General features: G+C 39.7%; 1 protein-coding gene across 2 annotated transcripts in view; it reads left to right on the top strand.

Moving 5' to 3' along the window:
- The window catches only part of sorcs1 (sortilin-related VPS10 domain containing receptor 1), a 176,040-nt gene that overhangs the window by 123,106 nt on the left and 40,775 nt on the right, over window positions 1-12,159 (top strand). For both annotated transcript variants that reach the window (XM_005746004.1, XM_005746006.1), the window contains exons 5-8: window positions 4,260-4,333; window positions 7,738-7,802; window positions 9,840-9,958; window positions 10,147-10,236. In XM_005746004.1, the coding sequence (XP_005746061.1) occupies window positions 4,260-4,333; window positions 7,738-7,802; window positions 9,840-9,958; window positions 10,147-10,236 (348 nt within the window). The remainder of the gene's footprint in view (window positions 1-4,259; window positions 4,334-7,737; window positions 7,803-9,839; window positions 9,959-10,146; window positions 10,237-12,159) is intronic.

Here is a 12,159-nt window from a genome sequence, read left to right as displayed (position 1 = left end):
CTGCCTCCCCCACCCAGCTGTGCTCCCACCCACATGCATTATCTCCACCCCTAAAGTGCTTCTCTTTCAATCTGCTCACCTCCTTTTTGGCAGTGCTGTTGAATTTCTTGACTAAGAGACCTTTTGGAGGTTGTAAAGACTGCGTCAACCCCCTGCACCCAACTTAACAGTTGCTGTCACTTGCTTGGCTACATACTAACTTGCTGTAGGAGGGTAATTAGTCAGAGTGATTTCCTGCCCCCTCCCACTTCCTTTCTCTGGCATCTGCTTAGCACAGCGTTGCATAGATGTCATGGAAATCTTATCAGCCGTGCTGTTTGCCATTTGTCTCGTCGCTGTTCGACACGCGAATGCGCACGAACCAGATGCGATAGTGAATATATAGTTTGCATATACTTAGGATGAGGCAGGTAAGCTTCGTGTCTCAGAAGCCCCACTGCTTTCTACAGTCACCATCATGCTGAGTGTTTAGCTGTTTTTTTTTATTTAAAGATATTGAGCAACATAGTCATATAATTAAGGCTTTTAAAGTGAAATGCTATTAGAGAGTAATTAGTAAAACTTTTTTTAAAAAACAGAATACAATCATTGATTTGACATCTGTAATAATCTATCAAGATACGGTCTCAGGGATGTTTTTTGAATGCAGGCCTCCATGCTACCCTTCAGCACAGAGTAAATATATGCAATTAGAAAATAAATGAATATAAACAAACAGAGTCACATTTCTGTTATCCACTAATAAATGATTGTTTACACATTCTGCATGGCTGGCCATGCTTAAAATGGAAAAAGGTCCAGCCTGAAACACTGAAATAAGTTTCATGGCTCATTAAATTCCAGCTGTAAGCTACAGAGTAAACGGATTTGTCAGAGAATGCAGTTGTTTGGGGACAAAAAGACTGTCAAGGTTGTTGATATACTGAGCAAGCAGCACGCAGATGCCTGCATAATCATCAAACAAACAAAAAATGGATTGATGTGAATTTTTACGTTTGATTTCAAATAGCACATAAAGAGACAGAGTAGGATTAAAATGATTAAAAAAATCATAGTTTTCATGGTACAGTAAGAAGCACAGGTCTGCAGATATTTGACTGTGACTTTTCTGCTTCCACTTCATAAAATATTAAATAGATTTTAAAAGCCTTTATGAAATATTTAATGAAATAATATTCTGTGCCTATTTTAAAAAGGAATTCAACTCATTATCATATTACAAACTGTTATATTTAAACATTTTATTTGATGTTTTTGAACTTTCAATTTAGTATTTTTTGTGATAACAAACAAACACAATGTTAACATTCTCTGATAAAGGACCACAGAAGAGAGACAAACAGACCAAGATCAATAAAATAAAATATCATGAGGGGAGTTTATAACCTTATAGTGCAACATTCAGGATTCTTGTTCATTCACCAGGTTTCTGGTCACACAGTTTCATCTCTGGTGGACGCTCACTGTCATTCACTCCGTTGTGTGAACTCTTTTCAGTCTCTGTTTCCGTTGTGTTATGAATGGTGGGCTTGGTTGTTTCCATTTCACAGTTATCATTTTCTTAGCTATCAATAGGAGTATCTGTAGATTCTTTTTTTTGTCTGGGCTATATGCCTCTCTAGGTATAACTCCTAAAAGAAATAAGGTTGAATTTAATGGAGGATTAACTTGTAGGATTTTCTGTTTCTTCTTTGGTTCTTTTCCAGAATCCTCAAATTATTGGACAATCCCCACAAATATGTGAATAATCTGCTGTTTCCCCACATTTTCTCCAAGGGCATAGTTCTTCATTAGGTATATAAGATACCTTGTGACAGCTTTTGCTTCCCATATATTATCAGTGATTATAGCATTTAATTCTAATTACCAGTTCTCCTTAATATAAACCGTATTTTGGCACGACTCATTTATTTTGTAAATATGAGAAACATGTTTCTTAGTTGGGAGATGTTTTTCCATAATATTAATATTTAAGCATTTTATATCCAGTTATCCTACATAATACATTACATTATACATAATTCTAAAGAATATAGATTTAAAAGACTGTATTACAAAAAAAGCATGTCTAATACAAATTGCGCCCTAAACGTGAGCACCTCCTTGATGAGTTATGCAGTCCCACCGTTTTCCATCACTTCCCTCGTCTCAAACTCATCATCTGCAGCAACATTACTGTCATGAAAAAGCTTATAACATAAAAACATCATTGTGAAATATGAAACTGAATATGAAAAAAACAAAAATCAAATTAAAAACAGTCAAATTAATTATGAAATAGCATTTGGCCAAAACAATTAGAACTTTAATAACTTCCTTTTGCAAATAGATTCTTGGTTGACACAGCGGTATGGTACAATAAAATCTCATTATTGATGTTTGTGGTAGCATGTGTGTGCGCGCCTGTCATCTTTCTGTCTGTAAACTAGTGATGTGTCGGTCGTGAACGAAACGGCCCTCAGAGCCGGGTCTTTGAGGTGAACGACGCGATCCGACTCCTTATTTGGCGCCATAGGGTTTTTTTTCTCTCTCTCTCTCTCTCGCACTTTTTTCCCGCTTCACTCTGCGTGCGAGGCTTGTGCTTTGCGCTGAGCAGAGGGGGGAGGGGCGGAAGTTACAGTCAGTAGCACAGGAACAGAGCGGGAGGGAGAGAGAGAGAGAGAGCCAGGGACAACAACGTCACATTAGAAAGGTATAGTAATCATCCACAACTATTTTCAGGTGCAGATGATAAAGGATTCAGAAAGTTTATTCATGCAGGTCCATATGACAGAGAATGTGCATCTTCTTTTTGTTTTCATATTTTAATTTATATTTTATTGTGTTGTGGTTTGCAGTGTTTTGTGTTGTTTCACTTTAAATTTGTTTAAAAGGAAAAAGCTGAACATTTAAATAGTTAAAAGTTGAAATGTAAATAGTTGGTTTTTGTATTATAATATTTTATTTATTACATTTTATGTGGAGTGAATAAATAAAAGTATATTTACGGTGGCCCCTACAGACAAAGCACGTACAAACCCCGAAGCACGTACAAAACACAACAGAAGTGCTCCAGGATGCTAGGGGGCAGTGTTGAGCTTTAGTGGCTACATAAGTGTGATGTGTGGTAGCAACAGGTAAATGAACTTTTTTTTTTAATTATTTGAATATATATGAGTGCTGGTGTATAAATACACAAACAATACACATGTGCTTTCAATTAATTTAAGTGATCTAGGTAGCTCTGTTTTGGAGTTTGTACGTGTTTTGTCTCTAGGAGCCACCACATATATTTCTATATAAACATAAAGGTTTTGAACGTATTCTGCTGGTAAAGACCGCCCACATGGCGAGTGGGGATTTGTAAAGAAAAATACAAACACACACTGATACCACTGTTATTATTACTGCTGTTATTCCTGAAGAACAGATCATTAACTTTATGAACAAAATCTAGAATATCAGTGTGCCGAGATCACAAATTCAGTGTAATACGTTGTATCTTGAAGACAGATAATTAGTCAGTTAGTCTTTCAGTAATTCCATAATTGCTTGAAGAACACAACTTGAATAAGCTGAAGTCTCTCAGTTCTCAGTGGATGTGAGTCTGGAATGAACGGAGACACTCGGGGACTCCTTTGTGGACATCTGGATGCATTACACACAGATTTTCACATGTATTCTCTGCTTACTGTGTAAACGATAAAATCTCAGCTTCCAGCGATTTACCCACCAGTGAATAACGTCTGTATGGAGACCACCCACTACGCTTTGGCTCCTCATATCTCATATGTCGCTGCAATTTGCAGGCTTGTTACAGCGAGGCACATTTCTGTAGCGTATGAAAAGCTGCACCCTACACATTTCATTCTTATCGTGTTTTTCATTGTGTTAATGGCTTCATGGCAAAATATTCTCTGTAAGAGTTCTCTAGTAACGCACAGCCGTGTGGGAAGACAGACAGTGATTACACTGCTAGATGTTTTTAAGCCATGTTATTCATTTGCAGTGTTTGAATATTATGTAAATTTTAATCTAATTTAGTACCTTCGACTCGAGCCAAATATGTGTGTGAGATATTGTGAGAAAGCTCGTCTCCCACTCCTCGTTATGCTGCTGCTTTTAAATTGACGAATAAATCAAGGTGTGAAAACAAACCCACAGTAAAGAGTAAACACAGCTCGTGATCTGAAAAAGGCCAGTGTTATATAAAACGGTCAATTTCAGCAAGTGTTAAGATGCATGTGACAAAATACTCATGTCTGGTTGTCTTTCTGCAGCTCTACAGCTCGGTGGAGTTTGGACGGAGGTGGCAGCTGGTGCACGAGCGAGTGGCTCCCAATCGTTTCTACTGGTACGTACGTATAGTGAAGGATAGTTCCTAAATCAGCCATGATGCAGAACGGTTTTTGTTCTTTACAAATTACAGCATTGGCTTGCACAACGCATCCAACCGAGCCCGAATATTTCTTTATTTATAGTGTTTGTAAATTTTTAAAAATATATTATTTTTCTCAAACCAGCCAGCTGATAACATTTTTCGTATTCTAGGAGAAAAACATGCAGCTCATCCATATATAGCAATTGTTTAATGTCTGTGAAATTGTGACAATCCTTCTCTCCCCCACCAACCATATAATTGCTGTCCAACTGTGCTCAAGCATGTTGCCTGCCCTCTGTGTTACGGTGACACACCATCATCTGAAAAGGAACGTCTTTTGCAGTCCTATTGCACTACATGACTCCTGTAGAATCAGCTGTAGCTGGAATAACTTGTAGTGTTCATTTTCTGTGTGACTTTAAGTCTCTCACATCATTGTGGAGGAATTTGTTCCCTCTCTTCTGCTTCAGTTCATTGACGTTTGCAGGCATTTCTTTATGCACAGCTCTCACCACAGTCAGATTAAGGTCTGTCAATTTAACTCTTGCATAATCGTTTTCAGTCAAGCTTTATTTTTCTCACATTTGACTCAGGGATACTTTAGTATGAGGAGTTCTTGACTGACTTAATAATTGCAAGCTGCCCAATGTCCTGTGGCTGCAAAACAAGCCCAAATCATCAGCCCTCCTCCGTTGTGCTGACAGTTGGTTTGAAGTGTTTGTGCTGATATGCTGTGTTTGATTTTCACCAAATATGGCGCCGTGCATTTCAGCCAAACGTCTCCACTTTGGTCTTGTCTGAAGATTTGTGGTTTGCCCACAGGCAGTTTTGCATGTCTGAGCAGAGTCAGAGATGTAGTTTTTGTGAATTTGTTGGGATGCATACAACCTTAAAAAAAACGTTTTCACATGACTGTACATGATTTAAAGGTTTTTTTTGGTTTTTTTTTAATCGTCACGTGAGAAAAAGTCAACTTTCAAGTAACGTAGTCGAGGCATTTTGAGAAAAAATAGAATTAATCCAAAGCTACAATAGTCCTTGAGGCCTTGTGATGTGGTGCTATATAAACAGTGTTGGGTAAGTTAATTAGTAACTTAGTTACATTGCTAGTTACTTCTATCAAAAGTAACTCAGTTACTCGTTACTTTCAAAGTAACTAGTTACTAGGGAAAGTAACTTTGGTTTTACTCAGAATGCTCTTATTAATGTGTTGCTTCCCTGACTGAATGTGCATAATTCCACGAGAGAAATCCCACGCCTGGACCGTCGTCGACTGCTGCCAGGATTCTAGCCTACGTCACAGTGTCACGTGCGCTTTTTATGTCCAACACAGAAACTGCAGTCGTGGTGCTTTCAATTGTACTTGGATCTCGGAAATTCTGCCTTCCAAGTAGGAAGATGTAGGTAACTCCAGACTTCAGATAAGCTGCATATGTGTTTACCAGTCATTTGTTTTTGTAGAGGGCTAGCAAAACAACCGTTTTCGAGGGCGTCGCCATATTGGAATCCAGCATTCTCTGATGAGGTTAACCAGAACGCCGTTTACTCGAGTGTGACATTATTCCCAGGTCCGTGTTCCGATTTCTGAAATAAGTCGAACACAACACATGAAGTAACGAATAACGAGCCTATCTAAATCCCAGTAACGATAAACGTGTTCCTGATTTTGGCATAATAACTATTTACCTTCTTGTTACCACAATAATAACGTAGTTAATGTTACTTAATATGAGCCAGAGAGGTTTTTAAGATTTCCTTTATTCATGTGTCTGACGTGCCTGATCGTCGAGTTCAGTCATGAAGAAAAAGGCTTCAGAACCAGTTTGGAGGGAATCTGAAAGTTTTCTCGTCCACTGAGATGAAATCAACTGAAATAATCGACTAATTTCTTTCAGCGGGCCTTAACCAGCAACACAAGTTGTCATCTTAACGTTGCTGCATTGCTTCATCTTCTCATAATTGTTACAATGTTCCCTGGCCTTCCCTCGCTGCCTCACTGCCACCGCCCCACAGTTGCTGTCCAACTCGGTGTTATCTAGCACGTCTGCCCTCTGTGCTGTAACTAACACGTAACAAAAAGCTTTCACCTCGACTAACTGCAGAGGAACCGTCGGGTAGTAACGAGCTGGGCAGCCAGGAGTGAAGGGAGCCTGAAGGGCTGATGCTGCAGAAGCTGTCAGAGTTCTATTTTGGGACGCTCGCTGTGCAGTAGGTGTGGTGGTAGTCGTGGTAATGAGGCTGCAGAGCGAGCTTATATCTGTAATATACATAGCCACCAAGAGTGTAATCTCATTTCGTGTTTTGGTAAACCTGAGCAGCACTTGGCCACACGCCGTTCTAACTTTGGCCACATTTAATAAGTTTGTGAGCTTACCGTGTGCAATTTGCCTGTGACATTACAAATGTGAAAAGCGTGCAGAGCTGCCTGTATGCGATATACTTTTGCAAGGCGACGGCTGCATCTCGTTTTTATGCATGCCTGTTCTGAGTCGCTTCAGAGGCCACACAGCTGTTCAGACGAGTGTCATACACACAGACGCCCCGCTGTAGGTGTGCCATCACTGAAAATACACAAGTTTAAACAAACCGTCCACTTCTTCTGTGCCCGTCTCACACTGCTCCTGGGTACCTGAATGGATTATTCAGTGAAAATGGAAATGTGGCTCAGATAACTAGGCCATGCTATTCACAGCTGCGTTTCATCTGGGAAATTACCAATACTACCAATAAGTATAATAATGATTAAACGATATAGTGGTCTCTGCCTCTCATTGTGTCTGCTTCACACAGACTCCCCTTTATTTCCCTCCTCGTTTGTGTGTGCGCTCTACCTGTCGACACAGCCTCTTTCCCAGCTTCTCTCCCCCGTCTCGCCCCACCTCCCCCGTTCTCTCCCCTCTGTGTGTGCTGCCTTTGCTTCTCCTCTGATCCCCCAGTCTTTTTAATACATATTTAATGCCGTAATGATTATATGCTATTCCATCTGCGGGCATCCCTACTGTAGTGCAAAAAATCAATGGCTTTTCCTCTCCTAATGATGCCAGGAAACATCTTCCTCCATTTTTCTGGGCGAAAAAGGACCTTGTGGGGACGCTGAACATTTAGATCGCACAGTAAACCCGAGGCCCTCTTTTTCCCTTTACAAGTTAAGCTGCCTTTCACAGTGAAGACAAAGACAAGTTAATTTCAGCAGCCAGCTCCTGCTGATGTTAAGCACGACTGTCATAGTGCTTGACTTAACCTATCCGTCGTCATAAATTTGTCTGACTTTGCAACATGCAATCTCTCGTGTTAGACAGCAGCTGCCATAGGTGACATCTGCCCGAAGGCAAAAGACCAATAGTGATGTTCCTGAAACACATTTGTCTGCCTTTCAGGTCGAAAATGGGTTTGGACAAAGAGCCGGGCTTAATTCACCTGGAAACCAGCATCACTGAAGGACGTGAGTAATTGAATTCCGAGTCCGGTGCTCCATTTTCCGCCGTCTTTGTACTGTATCGTGAACATTGTGCTAAAGTAGAGAAGAATTGGGAGTTGTGTGGACAATTCCATTGAAGGGTAATACGAAGGGACAGCGGAAATGGCCGAGTCGGGGGACACACAATGACAACGGACGGAAAAGTAATGCATATATTAGAATGCTTTTAAAAGCAAGTGATTTAGCTCAGGGGGGCTCTTTTAAGTAGAAAGAAACACTCTTCGTCCTGAATGACAATGAACACTGGGATATTGGGGGTTCATTTTCACTTTTCTGGGAGCGACTCCTTGTTCTTATATTTTTAATATTTTTCCCTAAATTTTGGCAATTTTCAGCAGCAACCCAAAATGCCAATAAAAATAAATATAGAAAAGGATTGAATTAAATGCAAAGAGCACAAATTACTGATAAACAAAAGTATAGACAGAAACTTACAGCATCTACTCTTTTAAACAGCACGTTCTAAAACAAAAGTACATTTGAATAGTTTTAAAACCCCTGCAGATATAATCTATGTACATAAGATTTTAGGGCTCAGTGCTGAACCCCAAAGGTAACTCAGTAAATCAGATATGACTTGATTTATTTTTTATCTGTTGTTGAGATAACTATCATTGTGATAGCTTTCTGAAAAATTTCTTGCTATTTTTTTCCACAGAGGACGATCTGTGGTTGGTATTAATAAATCACCACTCCCACAGACTCCTCCCTTCTTTCTCAAAATTGCATCACTGCCATCGACGCGGATCTATTTGAGTTTAAACCAAACAAACAAAAAAGTACAAATAAAAAACAACTTTTTTGAAAGTGAGATAGATTGGCCTTTTATTTCCTACTCTTATAAACTGAAACAACGTTTGTTCTTTTCCTGTTTCGTGTAAAAATACGTGTTTGGGTGGACTGTCATTGGTTTTTCATTTTCAGTCCAAAGTGGAAAAATGGGGGAAAAGTTTGTACAAAAACTAGTAAGAGCCTGTTCTTATTCCACAATCTGTCAGACAAACTGATGCTTATTTATTTGCTGGAGCTATTTTTCTTTAATCTTTTTTCTGCAAGAAAAATATTTCACGGATAAAATCCAGTTTTAACCTCCTAAGACCCGAACTCTTCCACAGCAGCATTTTTAATTTCTCTTTGATATTTGGGCTGATTGGGACCTGATAAAAGTAAAAACAAAGAATTGGCAGATTTTTTTTTTTTTTACCCAATCTTTGTTTCTAAGAAAAATGAGAGCCATATATGAGGATATTCATATAAAACTTCGATAGAACAGTGGCAGTATAATGTCCTCGTAAGTGGATATCAGGCCCTTGTAGAGCAAAATTGAGTATTTTGGTCTAAATAACCCAAAATGTGATGTCCACATATGTGGACGACAGGTCCTAGGAGGTTAAAGAAGTTAAAAAACACGATCTAGCTTTATTGGTGTTACTAAGAACTTAAAGTCAGGATATATCGGCCTTTGCCACTTCAGTTTTAACCACGTTTCAGTCTCTCTTTAACACTTAAATGATTGTAGTTAGTTTTTTCAATCTCACAGAGTTTGTATGGCACCTCTCTGAGGCCAATACAGTAAGGGAAAGCCAATCATCCAAACATGCATAGCAGACATCAATCGTGTCAGATGTTACAGTCGCACAGCCAGAGACTATCACTATTGATCATGCGCGCATGGGGGGAGCCGGCACATATTTGGCAGAGGCTAACGTGTGGGGACAGGCTCTTTCCCAGCGCTGCGATTGAAGGCAAAGAAAGCAATTGGCTTCTGTGGTCATCTGTCTTCCCCTCCACCCAGCTCCTCCCTTACTGGGACCACTTTATTGACACGAGTAATGTAGGGGCCAAAAGAGGCTGCTTGGCTCTGGGTGAAGGCTGCCTTTCTTCATTGGCTAATACCATTGCTGATGCCAGGGCTTGACGTGTGTGTGTGTGTGTGTGTGTGTGTGTGTGTGTGTGTGTATGTGTGTGTGTGTGTGTGTGTGTGTGTGTGTGTCGGAGCAGAGGCGCTGTATGTCACCTGCAAGCTGCAGAACTGCACCGACGCCAATAAGGGCAAACCATTCCCCGGCTACATTGACCCCAATTCTCTGGTGGTGCAAGATGAGTATGTGTTTGTCCAGGTAGGTAATTGTCCAGTTTGCTCAGTAAGAAATATTACAGAAAAGTGTGTGGAGGAGAAAAGATGTTGGGTTTTCTGGGGAATTTGTCAAGGTCATTCTTACAGAGAGATGCTATTAGTTGAGCTATACGTGTGAAAATCCTTTATCTGCTTTATTAATGTCTACAAACTTTTTTGGCTCACCTTAAGGTGTCAACTGGGGGGAGGCCAATCTACTACGTGTCAGCTAAAAGAGATGTCTTCACCCCTATGAAGCTGCCCAAGTATACGCTGCCCAAGGTAAGAAATATACCTCGTTGGCTTCTTTCTTTTTTCTCATTTCTAAAGGGGAAAAAAATAGGCTTTAAACTTTGTTCAATATGAAGGCGAAACTTTCAATAACGCTCCAGATCGTGCCGGCTCCGTGTGGTGCCCTCTCTGTTATTTATGGGCGAATCAAGGGCAAAAGTAGCTCTCGCAGTGTTTCCAGAATTGTTATTCCATGCTGCTCCATGTGCGCGTGGCCTCGCTTGTCACGTCCCCGTTGACAATTAAACATGTTTTATTCAATCAAGCTCTGGGCGCCCAAGTTGCTGCCAGCTCACTGCAAGGTGTTGCTGGCACAGTCAGAGGTAGATGAAGCACACAACTAAACAGCATGGCCTCAGCTGCATAACTCTGCCCAATAAGCCCGATGTAGTCTTAATGATTGCTGTATCCTCTTAGTGGAAATACATGAATACTAAACGTGAAGCGATTCTGATTAATGAATATGATTAAGCCCAGCAGGAGGGTAAGAACAATATGTATACACTAAAAAATTACATTTCTATTAGCATAGAAGAGATCATGTTGCCTAAAAAAAACAAATTAAAGCCTTTAAAAATTTCCATTACAAATGACAGTAAATGGATGTTCTTTTAAAGTGTAATTTCAAGCTGATGATGATATTAAGAGCACGCATAAAGAGGGGATGTTGACTTTTATTGGATAAAAGCAATGAACAAAAATATCAATATGCAAAATGCACAGAGGAGTCGGGAGCACACTGAACAGAGCTAACTGTTTGTTGTCTCTGTCAAGATATTAACAAACATTTAAACTGCTTTTTAAAGAGAGGGAGTTTTAATCATTATGATGTTACTATTAAAGATTGTACTTTGCTATTAAAACAACCATTTGTAAGTCTGTGTGCATTACTATAAGATCATGGCTGTTTCCCATTGTAGTTATATAGTAGAACTGACACAGGGCAATGTGGTACTGCGCCAACAAATTCACCAAATTCACACATTGCTTATAACACCACATAAATAAAGGTGTCGCGGATGAATACAACAAAATAAAATGAGACAAAAACTTTGGTATTTTCTTAATATAATAATAAACCCGAAATTACTGTGTAATTGTGTAACTTTATTAGCAGCATCCTCCTGAAAATGCGCCAACAACATTAAGAGTAACATCCTCCTCTCTGCTCCTTAATGCTTTCTGGTCACTATGGTAACTCGGAGATATTTCTTGCAAAATAAGACGGCGAGTTAACGATACAAACCCTGAAAACCATAAATTTCACAGCCGAGCGTGAACTCAACGACTCGTGGACGGGTACCGGGGACCGCTGCATTACATGGGCAAAAGTCCTGAGCTCTACCTTTTAATCTTTGAATCCAGGTCTGTGCGTTCCCATTGCTACAGGTGTATAAAGTCCAGCATTGACCCATGCAGTCTTCATGCATCGTTCTAAAGATCTCACTGAATTTCAGTGTGAGACTGTAATGGGATGAAATTGTTGCCACAGGTCGGTTTGTGACATTTCTTCGCTTGTAGATTTCCCGCCATCAGCTGTAGGTGCTATTGCTGCAAAGTGCAGCTGTTTGGGAACTACAGCAACTCATCCATGAAGTGCCAGACCTTGTAGGTTATAGAGCAGACTCTGTGTGCTGAGCAGTGCTGGTCAAGTTACTTGAAAAAAGTCATTAGTAACGAATTACTGATTACTTCTCCAAAAACGTAATCCTGATTACTTATTTTCAAAAGTACTTAGTTACTTGACACACAGCCTGAATACGTAATAAAACAACAGACCTTTCAGCCCAGTTCTTTTTTTTCTGCATCCATTATATAAAATGTAATCAAATGAAAAAGTCTCTTTTTAAAACTTGTTTTATTAGTTTTAATCTTTTAACTTTATGCACCTTGCATCAAGCAAAAATTAAATTA

The sequence above is a fragment of the Pundamilia nyererei genome, unplaced genomic scaffold (genome assembly GCF_000239375.1).
Source record: "Pundamilia nyererei isolate P.nyererei 1_Seehausen unplaced genomic scaffold, PunNye1.0 scaffold00171, whole genome shotgun sequence".
Lineage (NCBI taxonomy): Eukaryota > Metazoa > Chordata > Actinopteri > Cichliformes > Cichlidae > Pundamilia > Pundamilia nyererei.
The sequence above is the reverse complement of the archived record's forward strand: the minus strand, read 5'-3'. Positions and strand labels throughout refer to the sequence as shown.